Source organism: Lissotriton vulgaris, chromosome 1_1, assembly GCF_964263255.1.
Source record: "Lissotriton vulgaris chromosome 1_1, aLisVul1.2, whole genome shotgun sequence".
Taxonomy (NCBI): Eukaryota; Metazoa; Chordata; class Amphibia; order Caudata; family Salamandridae; genus Lissotriton; species Lissotriton vulgaris.
The window spans coordinates 900,667,657-900,693,603 of NC_141685.1; the positions used below are offsets into that span (position 1 = coordinate 900,667,657).

At 45.9% G+C, this 25,947-nt stretch overlaps 1 protein-coding gene across 1 annotated transcript in view; it reads right to left on the reverse strand.

The window, feature by feature from the left end:
- The window catches only part of SHFL (shiftless antiviral inhibitor of ribosomal frameshifting), a 165,354-nt gene that overhangs the window by 64,247 nt on the left and 75,160 nt on the right, over positions 1 to 25,947 (reverse strand). Inside the window, exon 3 of the mRNA XM_086959005.1 lies at positions 916 to 965. Coding sequence (XP_086815131.1) covers positions 916 to 965 — 50 coding nt within the window. The remainder of the gene's footprint in view (positions 1 to 915; positions 966 to 25,947) is intronic.

Sequence of the window (25,947 nt, forward strand, 5' to 3'; positions counted from 1 at the left end):
CTTAGTTTGACTGCTGTTACTTTCTTCATGTGTTCCCCAGCTGTGAAAAATTAGAAAAAGAGAGACCATCTCCAGATAACCAGCACCGAGTAAAAAATAATTTAACAGGGACAACACTGTTCTCCTTTCCTCCCTGTTAGAATCTTTCCTCTTCTAAGAACACTCGTGTTATACCTGCTGCTCAGCCTGTGCCTCTGTGGGGTGGAATGTTGGTGTGTGAGCTGGTTGTGGAATGTTGGTGTGTGAGTTGGTTGTGGAATGTTGGTGTGTGAGCTGGTTGCGGAATGTTGGTGTGTGAGCTGATTGTGGAATGTTGGTGTGTGAGCTGATTGTGGAATGTTGGATGTGAGAGAGTGTCAGTTGGAGGAAGGGTTGAGCAGCAGGGAGGCTGCTCCTGGTGAGGCTCTGCATAAGATCTTAACTTTGAATACATCTACATAAAAAACTACATGAAATGGTCATACTTATTTACAACAGTAGCTTAGAACAAAGCAGGCCAAGCGACCAACTATTGCGGTAGCTTTTCCATTTGAAGTGTGGATGCAGACTCAGGAGATTTACTGCTCACGGTTATACACTGTAGACACAGCAATATAAGGGTTGAGATTATGTGGTTATTAGGAGTAGTGCAAAATGATAAGACTGACGCCAAATTGTTTACCATTTTACATCTCTAGCCTGGTATTGCAGAAGTAAAACACAGATGAGGTGAAAAGAAAAGGCTTCACTCCAATTGTAATGATAAGCGCTCATTTATGCTTGTTTGTAATGTCGTTTTCAGAGTAAACACTACATCAACTTAGGTTACACAGCTTGAGGTGAATGAAATCCTAACCTCGCTAATCATGCAATCTAACACAGGAAGCAGTCTTTTACAAGGTGCACACTTACTTGTTGATATCATGTTTAACTTACCTTAACAGCTTGGTCATTCTGCAGGGCTTCCACTTCTTCAGAGTCCAACTCTAGCAAAGAAGCCAAATAAAGTAATCACTCCCTTCACTTGGGTACAGACAAAGGCATATCTCAAGTAGCACATTCAGCATGAAAGGTTTCTCCACATTGGATATTGGCTTCTTAGGTATTTTTAAAACTTTTGTTTGACACAAATTGTACAATCATTATTTTAAGGCTGGTTACATCATGACATTGTGAATAGTACATGGTGTGAGAGTGATATGTAAGAAAACAGTGTTCAAAAACATCCAAGCACCCAAGGTGAATCCTGAAATAGGTACATACAGTAAAGAGCTGGGCTGTCACCACTTACGCATAGTTTCCAAGGCCACAGGCCATCCCTTGAATTAGAAACAGAAAACGTCTCAACAAAGAAAGAATCAAGAGGAGTTGTCAACTTCTTCTACTTGTTTCACCTATCTCCTTGCTCACCGGGTACATTTGTACAGGCCCCAAAAACCTCTGGGCTGATTCTGCGGTGGGAGCAAATCACTATACACGTCTGCTTGAGTATTACAGCAGACCATGTCTGTGTGCCAGTCCAGCTGGGTCTGGGCAGGGCCCAGTGTATTTATTAAATGTAAATATAAATGTAAATGTACAGCAATTTATATAGCGCAATCACCAACCGGTCTCTAAGCGCTAGCTTAGGGAACCCGTCCTGGTATTCCCCTGTGAGATGACCCCGGCAGGGTATCCGCAAGGTGAAAGCCAGGCATCCCGCCGCGAGGGGCCGTTGTGGAGATTAAGCAAGCTATTGCCCAGAGTCGCAGAGTGTGAACCCGTGAATCGAGTAGGCACCGGAGCGAGAATTGTCGAGTCCATGGACATTTTAGGACTCAAGACCCCGCCGAGCAGGGAATTGAACCCTGGTCCCGGGCTGACGTCTGCTTCCAGGTCTGCCTCCTCTAACCAGTGAGCCACACTTCTCCACTTTGAGGCGCTTTTTGAGGAGTAATTCCATGGTCACTAGTTTCCTTACATTTCTATTTACAGCATCAAACCCCAATAGCTCAAACAAGGGATCAGGCTTCAAAGAATAGTCAGTAATTGTTCCTAGTTCGTGGAAAAACGCTTCCAAAAATGACAAACCAGCTGGGCAGTGCCAGGCAGTGTGTATATACCCGGCACATTCTGTGAACGACAATGGTGACACTCCACTGAGTCCAGCAATCCATATCTATTCAATCTCTCTAGAGTGTAGTACACATGATTAACATATTTGAAGTACACTAGGCGATGCCTGCCACTTAAGGAGATTCCCCTTGGTTATAGCACAAAAGTATTGCCAGCATTTATCGTCAATATTCCTTCAAATACCTGTCTGCCATTCTAATCGTGCCTAGTCAAAGCAGGCTTCCTGCAAAAAAAGAGTAGAATTTAGTCACCAATTTCACAGGGGTAGCTGACTGTATTAAAGAGGAGAGGTCCACAATTTCTGGATGCTCCTGCAACTCCTCTCCCATCTATAATATTGGAAGCAAGTGAGGGGTGACAGTGACTGGGCTCCCTCCGAAACAGACTCCAAGCTACTCACCAACCCATCCTGAAAGTGATCACCCATCCCGTCCATTCCTAGAGTATGTAAGGCCCGTACCACACTCCCCTCCCTGTCAACTGGGAACCACGAACACCACTCAAACCTTACGCAAGGGCAATAGGGAGCCAGGCTGTTTAGAGAAACTGTGCCAGGCATAAATATAGAGGTAAAAGAGTCAAATGTACTGTGATACCTTAAAGGTTCACAAAAAAGAGTTTGGGGCAGAGAGAGGGTGGCAGCAGCATCACTCTATATGTACAATGTGCCAGGTCATGCGGACGGTGAAGCTATAAATGAGCATGCGAACACTGAGCAGCCATATAATACAGCTCCAGCTCTTTATGCATTTAACCCCCATATCTATAGGCACAGGCGCACACACCTGGCTCCAGGCTGCACCATGCGCGTCGCAGGCCGCCTATCAGAGGGCGGTCTAACTGCATAGTTCTCGAGCAGTGACACAGCTCTGGTGCTTCTTGTGGGGAGCCCAAGGATAAACCCCAGGGAAATGGGACAACAAATTAGCAATGGGTGCGAGGATTCTGGAGCTGGGTAGTAGGAGCTCTACGGACCTGCAGCCATGATGGTGGACCAGGCCAGCTCCGCTCCTATTAATTAACAGTTATGAAGGGAGAACACTTGCATATTTACCAAACTGCAAGAACTTCTATGTATTAATTACTGGTGAGATGCTTACTATTCCCTTATGTTAGGAACCACGGCATTGCCTTCAACAGTTTCATCCATCGCCTCCCAACCATAAATTTCAGTTCACGGGAATCTTCTGACCAGGAAAAAATCTTGATTGTGAGCAGTTCACATTGAGGCTAAGGAAATCTGTATGAAATGAAGGTTGCCTAGACACTAATGATGTACACATTATGTAACCAATTATTACTTGCAAACAATATCACAAGTAGGTCACTATGGAGCACAAACTAGCCCGGGTCAAATCAAAGTCAATTTGTGGGAATGTGACTCCCTCGACAAATCGATAATTGCAGTTATGGACATGAATGGCGTCCCAAATTTGTGGTTTATTTTCTTTGTATTTTTATTAAGCAGAATTATACCATCAATACAGTGCACAATCATATATTAGAAAAACGCATAATCATAATGTTCGATGGCCACTTGAACAGACAATCAAGGGATTTGAAATACACAGCACCATGCAACTAATCAAGGTTTATACAATAGTCATGAAATAAATAAAGTGACAAAGTGCATATTACCAAAAAGCAAATAAGCGGCAGAAGTATAGAAACTACCCATAATGAAGTGCAGTCATGTAAACAGAAGTGACAGAGTGCGCTTATACAGTACTGAACACAGGGCACCCAAACATCTCGAACAGATGTCTCTTAATGCGATACCATTAAACCAATATTCTCGTCTTATAATCATGCAATACACACAATATAAACATTGATATATTAATATCAAATTTGAGACACCACGCATCATGTCACAAATCGAATTTGTACAGTAGAGATAAAGTGGAAGTGCATATTGTGAAAAAGGAGATGACCAGCATACGTAGCCAAATATACAAACAACCCACAATAAAGTGCAATCATAATAACACAAGTAAAGTGGCATCCTGCGCATTCACAGTACAAAGCAAGCAGCATAAAAACATCTCGGTAGAATCCCAACACCTTGAATAGGTGTCGCTTAATGCGACACCATTAAACCAGTAAATCATAAAGCACACAAAATATAGACATTCATACAAAATTTGAGATACAAACTTTCATGTCACATATCGAGGTGTACAATGCTTAGGAACACAAAGTGAAATACTGCATAATGCCGAAAAGGAGATGAGTATTTTTTTAATTTTTTTAATTGAAGCTGAAGCTTGCTAAACAAAAGGATAGTATAGCGACATAATAAACGTGGCCAAAAGAAAGCATTACACACAGCAGGCAGGCACATGTACATATATAAAATCAAATGAAGTTAGCTAGAAAGCGCATTAAATACAGACATGGCCCTGGGCAAATAAACATTGCAAAGCAGAAAAATCTATGTGTCAAGAGCAGGGCCAGACAGCCAGGCAATTTTAGAACTCAGCAGAATACCAGGGGTGGGTGATTAGACAACCTAAAAAAACAACAATTACTTCTATTCGCTAAGCCACTCCACTAATGGAGCCCAGATCTTCTGGCCCAGCTCCCGCCTCCTTCTACCCTACCTCAGCCAAACTGCTGACTCTTAGTTATAAAGAGCCAAAATCCTCGCTCTCCAATCAATAAAAGTAGGCGCGTCTGGGCTGATCCATTCTGATGTGATACAGATATCGTCCGGGAGGCAAGATAATAATTGTTGATAGACTACACCAGTTTTAGACCTCCTCAAAATCAATTCTAACAATGTAATCCTATCGAACATAGTGGTTGTTTGAGCCTTCGGTCTATCAACAAAACTTCGGCTCTGCAAATATTTGAAAAAATTATGTGTATTAAGATGGAACTTATCCTTTAAAAATGAAAAAGAGGCCATGATCCCATCCGAACCTTAATTCACTAGAGCTGCCTGCCCAGCGACATCCATCTGAAAGTAGTCTGGTCTTGATAAATGAGGGGTAGGAGTCTAGCAGCTGTGAAGGGTGTATAAAAGTTAATGTTAGGAATAGACCATTTGCGTCAGATCTTGCGCCAAACCGAGAACATCGTCCCAGTAACCTTGAACCTGGTCTTCTTATAATAACTAGGTTCAAGAATCTGCAACAGGATACCTTAGCATCCTCTCCTAGTCCTATTTCATAGATTGAGGGCCTACAAGTCAATGGAACCACCGCCCTATCCCCAAACAATGGTAAGCCAAAATGTTGGATCAGTGAAGACCAGAAATAGAGTAAAAGGTTAGGTACTGACCAACTACCTCGTTCTCTCGGAAGGCACATCTATTCCGCTGCCCTGCGAGGGCGATGATATCCCCAGAGGAATCTATTACAGGTTCTCTCTGCCCTGGGCAGGCTGGATTGAGAAAACTGCAGAGGAATAGTTCTAAATAAGTATAAGAACTTTGGTAAGACCAGCATCTTAAGGACAGTGCATCTGCCATACAAAGAGAGATGTAAATTATCCAGTCTTACCAAGGTAGAATTAACTGATTCAATCACTGGCAAGATGTTCAAATCTGGAATATTGCTTACTAAAGCAGTAATTTTAACTCCTGGGTATGTTGCAGATAGGATCACTGGGGCTCGGGAAGGACCCATAGCGAAAGATTGAATAACTTGAGTTTTAGTGACATTGAGTTTGTATCCAGAGAGCTGGCCATACTGTTCTGCTAGGGTCTGTAAAGCCGAAAAGGCCGATGCAACATCGTTGGTCAGTACGACAATGCCGTCAGCGTAGGCCAACGTCTTATACTCTGTAGAATTGACCCTAACCGGCGAGATGTCTAAGGAGTATTTAATTTGATTTGAAAAGGGGTCTATGTATAGAGCAAATAGCAGAGGGGAGCAGGGACAACCCTGCCGAGTGCCCCTGCTAATACTAAATGGATTTGATACTAGCCCAGATACAGATAAGGTGGCAAATGGAGCAGTATACAGTGATTGAATCACCTGGATAAACTCAAAGCTAAAGCCCTTCCATTGAAGAACTGCCCATAAGAATCCCCAGGCGAGCCTGTCAAACGCCTACTTGGCGTCCAACAGGATTGCTCCGATGGGAGAGCCAGTGACCTGAGCCCAGTCCAGCAGTGCAATAATTCGGCAAACGTGATCGGCTGTATCCCTACCCGGGATAAAACCGTGCTGGTGCAGTGACACCAGAGGAGTGATCACCAAGGCTAATGTAGAGGAGAAAATGTTAGCATAGATTTTGCTATTAGTGTTTATAAGTGATATAGGACGATACGAGGAAGGGTCGAGCTCTGTTTTTCTTTTCTTAAAAAGAATAATATTAGTTTGACGCCAGGAGTCTGGTATACAGCCATGCTGTGCGGCTCTAAGAACCAGGGCTCGACAAATCTAAAAAATCTCACTTGACCTGCAGGTCGAGTGAGTAGACTTTTCTACTCGACCTAACAGCAATGCACTCGACCCACAATTGATCGCATAATGGACTTTTTTCAAAACATATGCAGCGCCAACAACCCAGGAAAACGTTAATTTCATCCATTTACCTCCCTATGTGTGTATCAAAGTGCTGTGGGGAAGGTTTCTGCGAACATACATGGCAAAAAAAATACCTTAACTTTAACATGTATACATCAGCCAATTTCAAAAGGATCCTACAGGCCTTCCTCTCAACAGAGCAACAGTCAACTCTGCACAGCCAAACAGAGGGGGACGGGGGGGATTGGAATCATACCAGGAACGTCAAGTACGCTTCTGAGAGAGCTTGCCACTTTTCTGTATTGCCCATTTCATCTAATACACTGCTTGAGCTAGGAAACCAAAGAAGGCCTAAAAGCGCTCTCTAAGATAACACTTAGGTAACTGGATAATACCCAGAACTATGCTAGCTAATGAAGTAGTTTCACGGACCACCCCTGAACCAATCAAAGCAGTCATGTGTTCGATGGGGTTGCAGCTGCTACTGGAGCAGATCAACAACTTTTCACAGCATGACCAGATTTCACAATGATGCCAATATATGTGCAGCTCGCCCTCATTCAGCACCAGTTGCACATGTGACCTATGTGAGAATTAAGGCCTTTTTCTCCAGACCACTGCTGGAGTTCTGGTCAATGACTAGACTTCCAGTCCTGGATTTTGGGGCTGGGAGTTAGCTGTGTCTGAGGCCTCCACTGCCATTCTGATGAGGAGGTCTATAAGGGCTTTATGTGTATAAGGGGAGACAATCGAGTCCTGTGGGGTGTCTCTACACCCTTGTTCTTCAATGCTGGTGGTTTGGCTCAATGGGGCGTAGAAAGGGTCCACAATACAAATTCTAAATTACCCTGGTGCCAGCGACATCTTTCCAAGACTCTGCATATCTCTGCAGAGCGTCGCAAAGCCTAAATGAGGATATACTACACCTCAGTGCAGAAAGAGAGTGAGTATTAGCACTCTGACTCAGCAGTTGCAGGAGTGAGATTGCATGGATCCCTAAGTATGTGGCCGGCTTTCCGTCTGCAGGAGACAGTCACCTTTCAATGTAATGCTCCCTACTGTTTGGGTGTACGGCAGACCCTTGCACCTTCATGCGTCTTATGCACTCAGAAAAAGAAAAAGAAAGGTTTTAACACGCTATTCTAGCACATGCTACAGGAACCGCAGGAACAGCAGCAGTGCGACGGTGCTCAATACAAATGTCATGTAGGGGTAGGTGGTAACTGGCACAACAGATAGGCAGAAACTGATCACACTTACATTCAGAAAAAGTAATGTAACACTACAAAAGAGGCCAATCTTTTACCGCAATGTCTCAACCATTACAGAACAGTCACCAAAAAAACGCGCTTTTGCACATGTACGGTATACAAAAAACATTCACATTGCTAATGTGGGTTGGACGACAAGGAAAGTTTAGGAGCTCATTTGCGCAACTTGTACACCCTGGTCACAAAGAAAGTCAACTTGATACTCTAGAAAATGTCTGCGGCAAAGAAGAGGAACAATTGTCTGAATCATTAATGTCCCAGTGCCGGATGTAATGCTTCAGAAGCGCACCACTTTCTATCAATGCAGTACCAGGTGATCGGAGTAACCAGAATGTGCAGAGGTTTAACAAGTGCGTTTTACAAAACGTATACCACATTAAAGGTGTGCAACGCCCAGAAAGTAGTTTACTCTAGTTAAAAAGATTTTTAAAAATGTTGGTGCTGCAAAGTGAGGTCACGTTTCTTCTACACGAATTGTTGGACAACTAGGTTACCACTTTTGAAAATAATGACCCAAATTAAAGTCGAGTTAGTCAAGGCAGTCTGCCATCTTCAGAGCACTTCTTTGCCCTGCCATGATACAGATAGCAACTTCAGACCCCCACCAGCACAGTATCTAGACATTAAAATAACTTTCTATGCAAGTTACAAAAATACAAATATAGACACATGGTTCCCTGGTGACGTGAAAAACACACAGAAGGAGCGTGGTTGTAAGATGTACTGCCTTCAATTTTCTACCGATTGAAATGGGCAAACGAGGATTTTGCTGCACAAGCTTTCACCAGTTATTCAGCTAGTCCTATGAATGAAGGCTCACAAAAATGATCAGAATTAATTTTTCTTATAACGTAAAAACAACAAGCCATGATAACCTTCAACTCCCTGCACTGCTCACCAAGCATTCGAACAGGCACGGACTCACCCAGCAGGCCTGACCTACAAGAGAACAACGCAGACAACAAGGGGTGGGACAGAGGGGATGGGAGCAAGCATACAGATAACGGCAGGTGAAGGGGCAAGTGACGGACAACAGGGTGGGAGTGGCTGGGGCAAGAAACATGGAAAACACTCAACACCACGGACAATGGCAGGATGGCAGGTGGTAGCAACAGTACACAAGGGAACCAGCTGAAAAACACTAAGCACTCCATCAGAGATGAACACAAAAAAAAGAATAGACGATCCAATGTAAAAGTGCCGGGGCCTACCCTTTTGCTTTTGATACCGGCCGGGTCGCGACGCCCCCAGACAGTGCCATGATCAGGGGATTACATGCATACAACAGGACGGACACTCAGGAGACTCACCTGCGGGTAGCATGCTATAAATAATAAAATTATTGCGTGACTCAGCGCGCCCCAATGCGCATGATAACATTCACCAGGTCCACTCCAGACCCAACCCTAAGGGTGAACATAAGACCGCGGCGGAGACATTCATCAATAGTGCACTGCCAGGTAGATTTTTAAAAATCGTCATGTAATATTTCACGAGGAGAGACACGGAACAGTCTAATACTACTAAACTGACATCGGTCCCTGCAACAAAACCGGCCCCCTCTCATAAAACCGGCCCCACCCCATCCAGCCTACCGCTGTTGAAAAAGGAAAGCTAACGCTGTTGGAAAAGGAAAACGTAGACTCGGAGGCTGACCTAAGGTGAGACAACATGACGGAGCCTCGTGTAAATGAAAAGAAATTTAAAAGTGACTCACCTCTGCCAAATCGTCCCGCACTTTGCCACTGAGTCCCGACTTCACCGAGGAGAGCGCGTGTGGTGGCGTGCTACGTCACTGCTGCACTTTAAGCAGCACAGCGCGGGGGCAGGCCAGGGCTGTCATTGGTAGCGCTTTCGCGCGCTACAAGATTGACGGCCCTGGCCTCCAAACAATAGGCAGTGTGATGCCCCCTAAAGACTTTAACTGCGCACCGCACCACCTGCACTCCGCCTATCGTGCGTGCGTGCATGAACATGCTGCCCCCTAAAGCCTTCATCGCGCACCGCACCGCAATGCGCTGCCACCTAGAGCCTTCAACTGTAACTGCACCTATCAGATAGCACTCGCCAGGCCGGTCAAGTAGGCCTTGAAACTGACTCGACCTGAACAAAATTCACTCGCATTTGCGAGCGGGCGAGTACATTTGTCGAGCCCTGAGAACCAACAAAAAATTCAGCAGAACCTCCGCGTGGAACATTTGATAAAATTCCAGAGGAATTGCGTATGGGCCGGCAGCTTTTCCATTGGCAAAAGAGTTGATAGCGAGCTCAGCCTCTTCCCATTCTATTGGAGCAGAAAGAATTTCATTCTGTTGGGCTGTAAGATGGAGGGTATTAATGTCCCGAAAAATAGCCCCTGCTTCCGACTCTATTTCTGAGCCAACATTCTCCTCAGTGTATAGTGTATGATAAAACTGTCGAAAAACTCCCATAACCCCCTCTGGCGTATCATGAACCTGGACTCGATGATCTTGAATCTTAGTGATGCGGTTAGCCAGATTCCTCTGCTGGAGCCGTTTGGCCAAGACCCTGCAAGATTTTTCACCCAGCTCAAACATCTCCGTACAAAACTGCAAAAACTTACCAGCAAGGTCCTGGCCAAAAAACTCCAGCAGGCTAGCCCTAATTTTGGCGACCAATACCTGGCTTTGAGATATGTCCCGACCCTCCCTGACAGCATCTATTTACTGGACCTCTGCTACTCTAAGCTCATCCATACGACTAGTGGTTTGTTCTCGGATAGTCCTCCACCGAAAACCTTCGTCTCCCCCCAAACAGCAGCCTTAAGTGGATCCCAAACCGTGGTACCAGAAGCTGTCACCCTATTAATATTTAAAAATTCCTCATATGATCTAAATAGGACTGCTCCATTAAAGGTTTCCTTTCAAATGTCCAAATCCTTGGGGCACCACGGTTTCGAGGAAGCGGGCATTCAACAATCAAAGGGTTATGGTCTGATAAAATTCTTGGGGGGGGGCTGAGATAGAGGCGACCTCGGCTAACTGATCAGACATGAAAAAATAATCCAGCCGGACCATTTTGTTATGGGGCAGAGTAATATGTAAAGCCGTCTTGATTTTTGTTGTGATGGGACCAAAGATCAATCAAGCAATGCTCTTGAATCAAGGCTTGAAGTGCTCTAAAAGCCCTAGGTTTCTTACCCCCATAGCTTTGATCACCTGATATATTAAAATCGGCGGGCAAATTGATATTCATGTCTCCACAAAAACAAATAGGGTGGGAGTATGGTGCCAACTCTACATTCAGGTGATGAAAAACTTCAGGGTCATCTAAATTTGAACCATACACCGTGCATACTGTTAGGGGCCTAACGTTAATTGTCAGCTCTGTAATAACCCAGCTCCCTGCATTATCTTGGCAAGTTTTCCGGCACGCCCGATCCCCGTCTCAACAAAATTGCAACCCCTCTGATCTTAGATGTCTGACGGGAACACCCGATTAAATCAAACCCTGGAATTCTGAGATAATCTCGATCATCCCAAGGGACATGCGTTTCTTGCAAACCGAGTAGGTCAATTCACAAAGCCGGGACAATTCTCGAAAGCAGGGCCCTTTTCTTACCGTCATTCAGCCCACATATGTTCAAAGTGGCTAAACAAATCTTACCCTGTGCCATCTACTTCCTAGAGAGAACCAAACCCAACAGGTACATATAAAATAAATGTAAACCATCCTTCTAGCCAAGAGCATGCCATAGTAATACGAAAACAAACCAAAGTGCCACGATTGTAGTGTACATTCAAGCACATTTTTAATTTTAAGCCCAACCCCCACCCACTCATCACCCTCCCAACCCATACCCACCCTGATACCATCCACCTGAAGCCCCCCAAACCCACCACCCCCTACATAGGGGGACAGGACCTAGGTCATTGTGAAGGAGGAGCGGATTCAAACACAAAATCCCCCGATATCCTCACCAAGCGGTTAATAGCAATGAGAGGTACGGTCTTGGGGAGAGAAGAGGGGGAGAAAAAAAAGAAAAGAACCAGGAAAAGGAAGATACAAAATTCACACTCCTCTCCACTCAAGAGCAGCACCCCCTACCATTTGCATATTTAGGATCCTGAAGAAAAGGACAGTACATAGAATAACATTACCACCTAAAATGAATTCAAAAACTCTTTGGCCTGGATTTCAGAGAAAAAGAATCTGGTCTGGCCCTGATAGATAATTTTCAGTTTGGATGGGAAAAGCAAGAAAACTTGAGCTCCTTTTGGCTGAAAAGGTGTTATTAGCTGGCGGAGCTACCACCTCCGCTCAACAGTAGCTGGGCAAAGGTCAGGTCTAAGGAAGAACTCACACCCCTTGCCTATCCGCTTCCTATCAGGCCTAGCCAGGTCATAAATCTTCCCCTTGGCTAGAAAATTATTTAAACATATGAGAATAGCACGAGGCTTGTCCTCAATTTGACCTGTACGTTTCTTTTGCTTACATGGAAAGCGATGAGCCTGCTGAATTTCAAGTTGCCAGTCCCATTGTTTGACCTCAGGGAATGCTTCAGTGAACAGTTCGACCACAAACTGCCTGGTGTCCGGCCCTTCGATCCCTTCCGAAACTCCTAGGACTCTTAGGTTATTCCTCCGAGCTCTGTTTTCTAGGTCTGTGAGTTTCCATACGATGTCTTCCCTTTGATTCTTAATGAGGTCTGTGATTCCTTTCTGGGTGGCCTCTTTTCCGCCTCCCCAATTCTGGAGGCAATATCCGAGCAGGTTTTCGCTACTCTGCGGATAGAGTTTTGCACCCTGAGTGCGAGCACTTTCTTGCCGGGTCTCTTCACAGTGGGTTATGATGGTCTGGTAGATTACCGCCAGTGTCATCTCGCCAGGAGGTGCATGGGAAAGGTTGAAGCCATTCTTGTTACCTACATCAGTGGTATTACCCTCCAGACCAGGTTGTATAGAAAATTAATAATCCCAGGCTAGTGATCCAGCATCAGGACAAGATGCTGGGGCCCCCTGATCTCTAGCTGCTTTTCGAACTGTACGAGGTCCAGAGGGTGAGCTCAGCGCTTTGCTGGTTCGCCAGTCCCCCAGCTCGCTTTTATCGTAAGTCCAATCCTTGTCCTCCCCGAAATCTTCCTCAGATGAGCCTGTGTAGTCTGATAGAGAATAGAATTTATCCCCACCTTCTGTGTCCCCGTTTGAACTTAAGCCAGCTTTCTGCGAGGTTGCTTGCGATATCTCGCCTGAAGTAGTCTTATTTTGCTGTAACAATAGTGGCTGTGCGTCTCCTTGATGAATGGATGTTACTGTAGTTCCTGTGGTCAGAGCTGATACTACAACTCCCAAAGTTCCACTGGATTGTGACTCATGGACTACATTATCAATGGTAGCTCTGAGTTCAGCATTAATGTCCTTCTCTCCTACAATCGGCATTACAGCGTTATTTGTAGATCCCCCCTTGCTACCAACAAAAACTAGTAAGCTCCGGGGAGGGGGAGAAAGACCAGCATCCGTTTTGTCTAAAACTGAAGTTGCTAAAGGCTTTGGAGATACAGATGCGGTTGGAGTAGCAGACTGACCTCTTAATGGACGGCTGCGGCGTTTTATTCTTGTCTGCCGGTTTTTTAAACATTGTTGGGACTGTGTGCTTGGACTTCGCCGTAGCTGGAAGCAGCGCCTCCACAGGGGCTTGCCGGCTGCTCACCCTTTTCATGCGAGCCCCTGCTCCCGGTATCGGAGCCATCAAAGACCGTTCCTCCTCATTGATTGCCTTCGAGGAGCTGCCCCCCGAGCGAGCGAGGTGCATCCAGTGATGCCGGGGGTAGGAGCAGAGTTCTTCCCCTTAGGCGGCATATCTTCATGCGGGGAAACGAAAAGTTGCGGCACAGAGTCGTCGCAACCGGAGAAGCACGCAGAGGAGCCTGTCCGCCAGGAAAGAATCCAGCAGATCAGTTGATTCCGGGAGACGAGGGATCGCCAGAGCATCTTGCTAGTTTTAATCCTTTTCTGAAAGAGGTGGTAAAGTTACAGGATTCTAATAACTAAATCCAGTTATGTTTCTAATCCTCAGGGTCCATAATAACAGCAGGAAGGCGAGTTGACCGGGAGAGAGTGTTTTTAGCCAGCTCGCCCGGCTGAAGGTCCGGCCGCCATCTTGCCCCCGACCTGTTCAAGACGGGAGATCCATACTAATATAATAAAGAGAGAGCCCAAACCTTTGAGGCGGGTAATCTCAGGAACCACAGCACCAATCACAACACTCAATACAGCGTTGGAAAGGGCAGTTGCAGCTGAAGGACATAGGCTATGCAGACGCCCACCATATACATTTAAAAGGTAAAAGAACCGTGCCAGCAAAGTAGTCCCTTGTGGGCGTGTCTGCGTTGTGCTGTGGGCGTGTGCTGGGGGCGTGACAAACTCTGGGGGCGTGTGGTACGTTCCGCCCTTCATGCCATGTCTCATATTGTATGCTAATCCCACCCTGCTCCCTTTAAATACCCCTGCACCCCATAATCATAACCCACCCTTACTCCTTATAATACCCCAACACCCTTAAACACTAACCCATCTTAACCCTATAAATATACCCTGTACCCCAAAACCCAAACCTATCCCTAAACCCTAAAAATACCCCTGTACCCCAAAACCCAAACCTAGCCCTGAACTCTATATATACCCCTGTACCTCCAACCCAAACCTACCCCTGAACCCTAAAAACACCCCTGTACCCCAAAACCCACACCTAGCCCTGAACCCTCAAAATAACCCTGCACCCCAAACCTACCCCTGAACCTTAAAATACCCCTGTACCCCAAAACCTAAACCTAGCCCTGAACCCTAAAAATACCCCTATACCCCAAAACCCAAACCTGCCCTGAACCCTTAAAATACCCCTGTACCCCAAAACCTAAACCTACCTCTGAACCCTAAAAATACCCCAATACCCCAAAACCCAAACCTAGCCCTGAACCCTAAAAATACCCCTGTACCCCAAAACCCATACCTATCCCTAAACCCTAAAGCTACCCCTGTACCCCATAACCCAAAACTATATCTGAACCCTTAAAATACCTAAACACCCCAAAACATATACCTCAGTACCCCAAAACATATACCCCTATACCCATACTTACCTTATCCAAACATTTAAAAAAAACATGCTTTTACCATTCATGCATTTACAACCAATTTCGTTTTAAATGTGTGTGTAATAAAACCATATAAAATGTAATGCCATGCGTTATAATGGCACTGCGGAGTCATGGTACTTTCGTAATGAAAGTATGCGGAGTGATGGTATGCGGAAAGAAAGTTGCGGAATAAAGGGTGTTTACCCTCCCCCGGTAAGTACATTGGTGGCACGGCGGCCCACATCTCCAGCAACATACTCATATTTTTTCACCACCCATTTCAAAAATGCACAGGTCTCTCTCATTGATGGCCAGCATCGACATACACTTTTAGACACACCTCCCGCCACAAGTTCTAGAATTGCAAACTTTAGAGCTGGGTAGCTACGTTCGAATCTCGGAATCCGCTCAACATCCTGTGATTCCAGGCAAATCGCTTTGTCTCCCCGTGCCTACTGAGGTTCCGTGACAATTGTAAGTGGTGTTTTCGACTCGCTCGAATATGGTCGAGTTTGGTATCTATGAACCGCAAATGACGAGTTTAGTGGGTGTACGCGTTTTCGCTATGCTAACCTAAACCGTTCGTCTGTTTCGTGGGTTTCTTCATCTGAACCCACGGGTTCCATTTTAGATACGGCATCCATTTTGTTTCTTGCCCTCAAGTAGTCAGCGAACGGACACTGTCCGCTTCGTGACCCTGGGATTCCCAAACTCTTGCGGAAGACACGTGTTCCTTTGAGGGTGTCTTTATGACGAGGGGGATGACACTGCAAGGCAGATGGCCCCGCTCGAGGCTCATCTTGCCGTGCCGGTCTATTGTCTCAGTTGTGCATTCATTAGGCACGTCTCCTTTGATCCCTGCAATCGTGTTTCCGATATCACCCCCTTACACTCTTTTCAATCTGTTGACTATCTTTGTCTTCCTTTGCACCTGTTTCTGACTCTTCCTTAACTCGTTTACAGCCGGAATGGAATGCACTCATGGTGGGAAGATGTACTTTTACAGTTGGGAACTGGTGATGCTACTGTAATTATGTTCCGGACCCTGAATACATGAAAGCGACCCCCTATGAAATTTACTGTGGGAACTGGGTTGTAACCTTTTGTTTGTCATGTTGTTCTATTACGAAAAACTGTATAAAAGGAGCGATCCACAGATACAATTTGAAGCTTTTTGTGACTTCTGTGTTCCCTGCAGTAAATAAACCTCGAATCTTTGACGCCGAAGGAAGTGTCCCGTGTCTCTGTCATTTGTACGCCGGAACAGGTAACCCACGAAGGTTTCAGGTGTTGTCCCCTGGCACCGCTGGGTCTTAGAAAAACCCAGTCCTTCAGTTGGCGCCCAACGTGGGGCGGCATCAGCGGTACCGGTCCAAAGCCCGGCGATCGTGAGGAACTTCGTGTGAAATCTCCGAGGGTAGGTGCACCCCGCTTCATCGATCCTGTTGTCGAAACAAGTGGCCCGAAGACTTTTCCCGCGAAGATCCCCGCCTCCTGACGGCTGCGACGGACTGATGCCCTGACTGTCGACCTTTATTTATTTATTTATTTATGCATTTTTATACTGTTTTGGCGCCTGGCGTAGACCTTGGCACAGCGAGACGATTGACGGGCCTTCCTGGTGACGCCATTGTTCTTTGAGTTAAGTAGTTGTGGGTCGCTCCTAGAATCCTTAGTTGTTGTGGGTGCTTAGTTGTTGCATGGTTCCATTGCATTTGTGGTTCTTCGTATTTTGTTCTTAGTTGTTCTATTTGACGACTGCAGTCGCCAAAAACCGAGGGTTTTTGCATTTTGCGGGGACATTGTAATCCAATAACCCTTGAAGTTTGTGAAACTCGGTTAGTGTGCACGATGCCTGGCCGTAGTACTTTGTTTAGCTGCTTTAGAGGTTGTGGTGCGGATTCCCGATTGGAGGACTCATGTCCGATACCTCCAGTTGGAACTCCAATCTATGAATTATATAGTCGCCATGGTGTGGGTCCTATCACATTTAATGATTGTTGGGTCCGCTACACTAAAGATGACGGTGTCCTTAGTTGGCCACCTCATGGTAGTTTTGAGACCCCTATTTTGGATAATCTTGAAGCTAAATTGTTTCAAAAGAAAGCAAGGCCGGCCATGTTCGATTCCTTTCGGTTATGGCGTAAAGAAGCCAAGCAGAAAGAAATCAAACAGCTTAAACGTAATAAGAGAGAAGGTATCGTTACAACGATGAGAAATGCAGAGCAGTTTCAGCGAGACAAAGAAGAGAAGGAAAAGGACATTTTTGATAGTTTGCAACGTATGACAGTGGATAAATGTTATCCCGCTTTACCGACGGGTACTGAGAAGAAGGGAGAGGAAGCAGTAGAGGACCCTTTGTTGTCCTATCTACTGAAGTCGCCACCTCCATATGCACAGGATACTACAGCTCCTGTGGTTCCCCCTGTTCCTCAACCTGTTGTTCCGGCAGCTGTTAATCAGCCTGTCGCTGGTCCTGTCCTTGCGAATCCTTCTGTCCCTATTCCTCTATTTGCTACTGTCCCTACTGCCCCACCGTCTATACCTTCTCAAACTGTTGTTCCCGCTACTTCTGCTCTTGTGGCTGCTCCTGTATTTAGCTCTCATGTTGTTGCTCCTGTACTTTACTCCTCTTCTCCGTCTGTTCGAAGACGCATTCCTAATACTGTTGCTAATCTTTACTCTCCTTTTGGACCGCTTCTTGGGTCTGATGATTCTGATGTTCCCCAACGACGAAGTCAGCTTCCTGGCAGTAGGGAACGTGATACGCTAATTAAAATGGCACAAAACTGGATTAGGTATCCCATTAAAAATCCTCTGCGCATAATTGTTGAGACTTTCTCTCAATTTAATGAGCCAACACAGAGATTTGTGTTTGATGAAATGTGCAAATTCTTACGTGAAGCGATATCAAATGATGAGGTAAACGAGGTACCGGTTACTGTAACTGAACTTCAGCTTCAGTTTTCGAGTGGTATGATTGTGGGTAGCAATGTTCGACGTGCTATAGAACATCTTTTATCTTTTCGTCCCACTGTGATACCTCGTGCATTGTTTAAAGATGAATCTGAGGAATGGATGGCAACGCCTGGTCAGTATCCCATGGGTGAAGTTCCACCAGTGTGGATGCCAGGTGATGCGAATGCTAATCCTGCTATTCCGCCACATTTCCAGAGAGTGTGGATACACCTTCCATGGAAGCGATCGGAAGTTTTGCAGGTTAAGCAAATTTTGCCTGACCCCCGCAAAAATCCTGCAAGATATTATAAGGAGTTATCCCAACTTGTGGATGCTACTATTATGAACCTTGCCGACATTGATATGTTGTTTGGTAACGTGGTTCCGCAACCGGTTTGGGCGAAAATTCGTCAAGAGAATCACGCAGCCGAGTTAGGCGGTGATTGGGCTGCTCTTGTGGCGGCTGATGTACGACAAGTTGGTGAGGCTAAGCCAGAACAGCTCATTACTGATCTTCCCCAAAGAATAATTACCCTTCTGAAGACACTTATGCCAGCAATGAAAGTTAATTGGGATAAACTGTCTGCGTGTAAGCAAAAGAAGGACGAGAGTGTCTCCGATTTCTTTACGAGATTTGAGGAGGCATTCATCGATCACAGTGGTCAAGATATGAGCACTGAGGGAGGTCAGAGGTTGTTTGTGGATAAATTCGTATCAAATTTGTTGCCTGAACTTAGCAACAAATTAAAAAATTCAGAGAGTTTGTGGGCCGTTTCTACCTCTGCTCAGATATTGGCTACGGCTCAATATTATGAAAATAGAGAGAAGGAGGAAAATGATCGTGCAGATAAAAAGACGAAAGACCTCAAAACAAAAGTTCTGTTACAACAAGCGTATCCTCCGCGCTCAAATCAAAATGATTCTCAACAGCGGAATAGATCGCAATCGCAGTCCGCTAGGTCGCAGTCGCGAAATGACTCTTCTTCGCAGAGATCTATGCTTGGGTACAATCAATGTGCCTATTCTAGAGGTGAGGGTCATTTGAAATCTGATTGTCCGGTGCTGCGCGATTGAAATAATGGTAATTCATCTAGAGGAGGTCGTAGTGGTCCTCAACAGGCTTCGCGAGGTAGAGGTCGTGGTGTTACTCTGAATCAAAATGAGCGTTCTAATAACTCCTCTGATTCCAATAATTGTCTTGATCAGCGTGGTTCATCATCAGGTAGATCCGCGCAGTACCATGTGGACGATTTTTATGTCGAGCAGGGTACCGAAGACGGTAATTACTAGGACAGCCATAGACAAAGAGAGGGAGTAGTATCAGTTCCGGTTGATCAGAGAGGGCTTTACGTCGCAGTTGCCACATCGGGCGTAGTTGAGCCTTTTCTGTTGGACACTGGTGCAGCGAAAAGTTCTATCATGCATTCGAAACTCCCTGGCGCACCTTTGTCTGGCTTAACGAATGTTTCCGTTGGATTCTCTGGCGCCCCTGTTAGCAATCCGGTTTCTCGCCCTTTGCCCCTTACAATTGGGCCTTGTGAGCTGAAAGCTCCTTTGATTTTGACTACTGGTTGTGGTGAGAATCTTTTGGGTTTGGATTTGCTGAAACGGTTATATGCGACCCTGTACTGTTCTCCTGCGGGAGTGGAGCTTACATTGGGTCAGAGAGTGATCTCTCCTATGTACTTGTCAACTGATAAGCTCCCACCGGAATTGAGTTCTCTTCCTGCATCTTTGTGGGCAACAGGTCCCAATGACGTGGGCCTGCTTGACATCTCCCCTTATGTTGTCCAATTGAATTTGAATGTGCGATTACCACGTATTCCCCAGTATCGTATCTCCCTTGATGGTGAGCGAGCGTTGTTAGCGATCATCTATGATTTGATCGAGAAAGATGTTATCGAGGAGACTCGGGGAACCGTGTGTAATAGTCCTGTGTTACCTATTCTGAAACGCACTGATCCATCTAAACCTCCTGTTTATCGTTTTGTCATTGATTTACGGGAGGTGAACAAAATTGTGATTCCTCAGTTCCCTGTGGTGCCTTACATTACGGCTTTACTGACTCTAATTCCAGCATCTGCTTCTTGGTTCTCAGTGATCGATCTGAAGAATGCTTTCTTTAGCATTCCGATTGCTGAGGAAAGCAGGGACCTATTCGGTTTCTCGTTAGGTGGTCGCAGCTTTAGGTTTAAACGCGCTCCTCAGGGCTACTGTGAGAGTCCATCGATATACAGCCAAGCCCTGAAGAGTCAACTTGATGCGTTTGTGTTACCGGCTGGTGCGGCCTTGATCCAATATGTTGATGACTTATTGGTGGCTGCGGACACACGAGAGATTTGCAAGACTGCTACGGTGTCTCTGTTACAGCATCTCTGTGACTTACATCACAAGGTGTCACCTTCTAAGCTGCAATATTGTTGCCAAGAAGTAACCTATCTAGGTCACTTATTGTCAAAGGAGGGAAGAAGGTTGACCCCAGAGAGAATTGCAGCGATCGCTCGAATGACTGTGCCAACAACTCAGAGAGATGTGGGTGCCTTTCTAGGTATCACGTCGTACTGCAGGCAATGGATTCCAAATTTTTCATTGCTAGCGAACCCATTGGTAGCCCTCACGTGCAAGGATGTTCCAACTCCTTTGCCATGGACGGACGAATGTCAGAAGAGTTTTTCTGAATTGCGTGATGCGTTGTGTTCGGCCCCTGTGTTAGGTACTCCTGACTACAGCAAGCCGTTTACACTATACGTTCACGAGAGAGACGGTTGTGCGTTGAGTGTTTTGACGCAGCAATTTGGCGGTAAGCAGCGTCCATGTGCATATTTTTCCTAGACCTTGGACCCAGTAGCTAGAGCATTGCCGAGTTGTCTAAGAGCGACAGCGGCAGCTGCGGTGTCCATCCGACAATCTGCAGGATTGGTCATGGATAATATGCTTACGGTGATGGTTCCGCATGCAGTTGACACTCTCTTGAATCGTACGAAAACCCAACACTTGACGAGCGCAAGGTTGTCCGGTTACGAGTTGACGCTTTTGGCAAGTCACATCCAAATAAAGCGCTGCAATGTCCTAAACCCGGCGACGTTGTAGCCAACCATATGGAATCAGACAAGGTACCACCACATGATTGTTATTTGCGAACTGAGGAGGAAACAAAGGGTCGTGTTGACCTAAAAAACACTCCATTGGAAGATCCCGATGGTACTTTGTATGTGGACGGTTCATGTTTTAAGTTGCCGAATGGTGATGTGACGACTGCGTATGCTGTGGTAACATTGAGTACGGTTGTAGAAACTGCGAGATTGATTCAGAATTCTGCGCAGGCGGCAGAGTTGATTGCGTTGACGAGAGCGTGTGTTTTGTCGAAAGGAAAGCGGGTGAATGTGTTTACCGACAGCCAATATGCTTTTGGCGTCACACATAGTTTTGGTCGATTGTGGCGAGAGAGAGGCTTTATGACATCGCATGGCACGAAGATCCAACACGGACAGCTCGTGAACGATCTTTTAGACGCACTTACATTGCCCAAGCAGGTGGCGATTATTAAATGTAGTGCGCACCGTAAGGTGACGGATGATGTTGGTCGTGGCAATGCGTTTGCTGATGAGATTGCTAAAGAGACTGCTAGAAACCTTGCAACCAGAATGTATGTGACGAGTTCGGTAAGGTGGCCTGCAGAAACTGGTATGTGTGAGGATACTGTTGAAAGTGTGAAAGCGATTCAGAATAAGGCCACCGAAACTGAAAAGACCAAGTGGAAGGAGAGCACAGGAAAGTTGGATGCGAATGGATGTTGGATTGATTTGTCGGAGAATCAAAGATGGATGTTGCCGGATGCATATGTGCTAGCTGTTGTGACTATGGCGCACGGCTTGTCACATATTAGCGCGAAAGGTATCTGCAAGTTGTTGTCCCCTGTATGGAAGAATGATGGTATCGCAAAGTGTGCTGAGAGATTGGTCAAGAATTGCATGGTATGTATGATGTACAATCCTGGCAAGGGCACTCCTACACCCCCTGGCCATTTTGCTCCTCCTACATGTCCCTTTGAGGTAATCAAGCTGGACTTCATCCATATGGAGCGATGTAATAACCTGAAGTACGTTTTAGTTGTGGTTTGCGCATTCTTCCGATGGATCGAAGCCTATCCTCTCAAAGACAATACTGCCCTGTCCACAGCGAAAGTCCTACTGAAGGAATACTTTCCTGGGTATGGAATGCCACGGATTGTATGATCTGATAACGGAAGTGAGTTTGTGGGGAGTGTGATGAAGAGTTTGTGTAAGGGCCTTGGAATTACACAAAAATTCCACAGCGCCAATTATCCCCAGTCAGCAGGTTTGGTTGAGGGGTACAATGGTACTCTAAAATTAAAACTCGCAAAGATTCAGGCTACGACTGGTCTGTCGCGGCCTGACGCTTTGCCTCTGGCTCTTTTGTCGACTAGGGCGACTGTGCACTCTAGAGTAGGGCTCAGCCCATATGAGTTTGTGTTCGGCCGTCCTGCAAACATTTGGGGGGTTCCTAGACCCAGGTCATTCGCAAATCTTGAATATCCAATGCTAATTGATTATCTTCATGATCTGACTGCTAAACTGAGGTTAATTCATCAACAGGTCTTTGACGCACTGCCGGCACAGACGGAGGGTCCTGGCCACCGGCTCCAACCGGGAGACTGGGTGGTGACAAGAAATTTTGGCCGGAAGCGAAACCTCGAGCCGAGGTTTGTGGGACCCTTCCAGGTGCTACTCGCCACGAGAACTGCAGTTCGTCTGGAGGGCCGCAAAAATTGGGTGCACGCCACCCATACAAAGAAGGTACCAATACCTTTACCAGCGGACTCGTGGGTGAGGACTGGCATCGCCGCATCAGAGACAGAAGCTCTGCCGAACTTTGTGCCGTTCAGTGACACTCAGCCTGTGACTGAAGTGCAGCCAGATAACTTTGTTGAACCTTTGCCATTGGAGAATTCAAGACCTGAACTATCGTCTGACCGACAGGACTCTGTTCCACAATCTGATCAATTATTTGAAGAGCAGACTCGTCCTGGAAGAAGCAGATATTTTCTTCGTTCCAATACCAGAGACTAATAAATTATTTTTGCTTTTCCTTTTTTGAAATTCACGTTACCCCCATTATCATCTTGAACATTTTTGAACAATTGTGGTATCTATTAATTTCTGAGTTCTTTTCCACGTGTGTGTTTTTCCACAGCTAGGAGATTTTGTATATATTGTTTGATTAAAAGAACCTTACATCCGGGTTGACCGTAGGGCCGTGCGGGTACTTCCTTCTGTTTAGTAGGTTCCTGACACAAGGTCGGAGGCCGTCGATTCCTAGGAACTCCTGGGGATTGACAATTGCTACACAGAACGAAGTGCGTCAAGAACGTTGCGGACGGTTTATAGAGGATGGCATTCTCAAAGTTGTCGGAAGTGGAGAAGACTCTTGCGCAAAGATCCATATTGCATAGGGTTGTACGTACCAAATGCTTTCTGTTTCAGGTGTTCCTACTGTTCCTAACTGTTTCCATGTTACTGGTGGGTGGGGTATATTATGGAATACAATCGTTATTGCCTTCTGCCTCACCTACCCTTTCCTCTGAACCAAAACCTACTTCCACTGTTTCTCCTCATTCTTTTCACCTCTTACCCCAACACGAGCAGGTTAGACGTGCGGAATTCATGAACAACTCCTTCGTTCAGCTTCTTCATCAACATCAGTTGGTGATGAAAACTACCAACTGTTGGGTGTGTGGTTTGATGCCACATACCACGGATAGGGGAATTCCGTACTTGGTCCTTCCTTACAGTTCCCAGGGTTCAGCTCGAGCATTCCAAACAATGTTTCGTAGCGCACTAGATTCCTACCCCCATCGAGAGCCACGCACTGCAGATCATGGTCCTGGCCCGTACCACAAGCCTTTGGCAAGAGCGATTGCCGATTTAGATAGGGATATCTTCGACGCATCGCTTATCCCAGAGGAAGAGGTGCGAGCATACAGAGATCTGAGTGAGGCTGAGTACAGCATGTCAGTGGGTGATCGGCAGCTTAAAAGCTCGTCTCCGATCTGGATCGTACCCCATCTCGGTAATTTCTGTCTGAAAGATCTTGGCCGAAGCCCACGAGCTCAGCTTGGGAGGAGTGCCTGTACTGAAACGTATGTTTTACTGACGGCCTCTTCCCCTGTTCTTTTGACTGCCAAGGGTACATACTTTGTCTGTTACGACCGCGCATATACATGGTTGCCTCGTGATTTCTCAGGCACATGTTATATTGCGAATCTGTTGCCGCCGACCTTCACTGTTGGGTCGGATTATCACAAGACCAGAGTTGTGAGAGGCGTGATTAGCGAAGAGGACACTGCCGGTCAAGAAGCAGGAGACTTCTTTAAGGGTTTCTTGCCGTTTTGGGGACCTATGATCAATAGTAGGAACCTGAGACAGTTGACTCGAGTGGTGGAATCGACTGCTAATATAACTGCGAGTGCCCTTGGTAACATTACAGGAGAGCTTCAGGCTGACAGGCTTATGACGTTACAAAACCGTATGGTTTTAGACGTTGTCCTTGCAGATAGAGGTGGAGTATGTAAGGTGACCCATTAGAGTTGCTGCATTTTCATTCCTGATAACGCTCCAACTGTCTATCAAGCCATCTCGAAGTTGCATAAGATCTCCGAGTCCATACACGTGGACGTAGGTGATTGGACGCTACTAGGGTGGTTTTGGGGCCTGATGTCGACGTGGGGTTGGAAAATTCTGATGATCATTGGGGTTGTTGTAGCATTTCTGTTCACGTGTTGTCTTTGTGTACAGTGTGGTCCTGCCTTATGTGGCCTCTGTGCTATGACGTGCATAAGACGGCCACCTTTTACCAAGGAAGCACTGATGGATAGAATAATGTTGCAGCAATATCTGGATGATCTGATGAATATCGAGATCGATTCTGATATCGACTAGTGCTTGCCTACATGAGGGCAAAAGGAGCGTCTGAGGTTCTGTGACAATTGTAAGTGGTGTTTTCGACTCGCTCGAATATGGTCGAGTTTGGTATCTATGAACCGCAAATGACGAGTTTAGTGGGTGTACGCGTTTTCGCTATGCTAACCTAAACCGTTCGCCTGTTTCGTGGGTTTCTTCATCTGAACCCACGGGTTCCATTTTAGATACGCCATCCATTTTGTTTCTTGCCCTCAAGTAGTCAGCGAACGGACACTGTCCGCTTCGTGACCCTGGGATTCCCAAACTCTTGCGGAAGACACGTGTTCCTTTGAGGGTGTCTTTATGACGAGGGGGATAACACTGCAAGGCAGATGGCCCCGCTCGAGGCTCATCTTGCCGTGCCGGTCTATTGTCTCAGTTGTGCATTCATTAGGCACGTCTCCTTTGATCCCTGCAATCGTGTTTCCGACATCACCCCCTTACACTCTTTTCAATCTGTTGACTATCTTTGTCTTCCTTTGCACCTGTTTCTGACTCTTCCTTAACTCGTTTACAGCCGGAATGGAATGCACTCATGGTGGGAAGATGTACTTTTACAGTTGGGAACTGGTGATGCTACTGTAATTATGTTCCGGACCCTGAATACATGAAAGCGACCCCCTATGAAATTTACTGTGGGAACTGGGTTGTAACCTTTTGTTTGTCATGTTGTTCTATGACAAAAAACTGTATAAAAGGAGCGATCCACAGATACAATTTGAAGCAGTCTCCTAGAACCTACATGCTATGTACTTCTTGTGACTTCTGTGTTCCCTGCAGTAAATAAACCTCGAATCTTTGACGCCGAAGGAAGTGTCCCGCGTCTGTCATTTGTACGCCGGAACAGGTAACCCACGAAGGTTTCAGGTGTTGTCCCCTGGCACCGCTGGGTCTTAGAAAAACCCAGTCCTTCACTACCACAAATTAATGTGTTCTTCTGTAATGTAAATTGTGCTCATGCCATGTTGTCGAGTTTGCGCTATATAATATTGCAAGGAAAAATAAAGTACGGAAACTCAAGTTCACACACTACTGAACGCGCACTCTTAAGTGCATCAGCAGTGCACTGT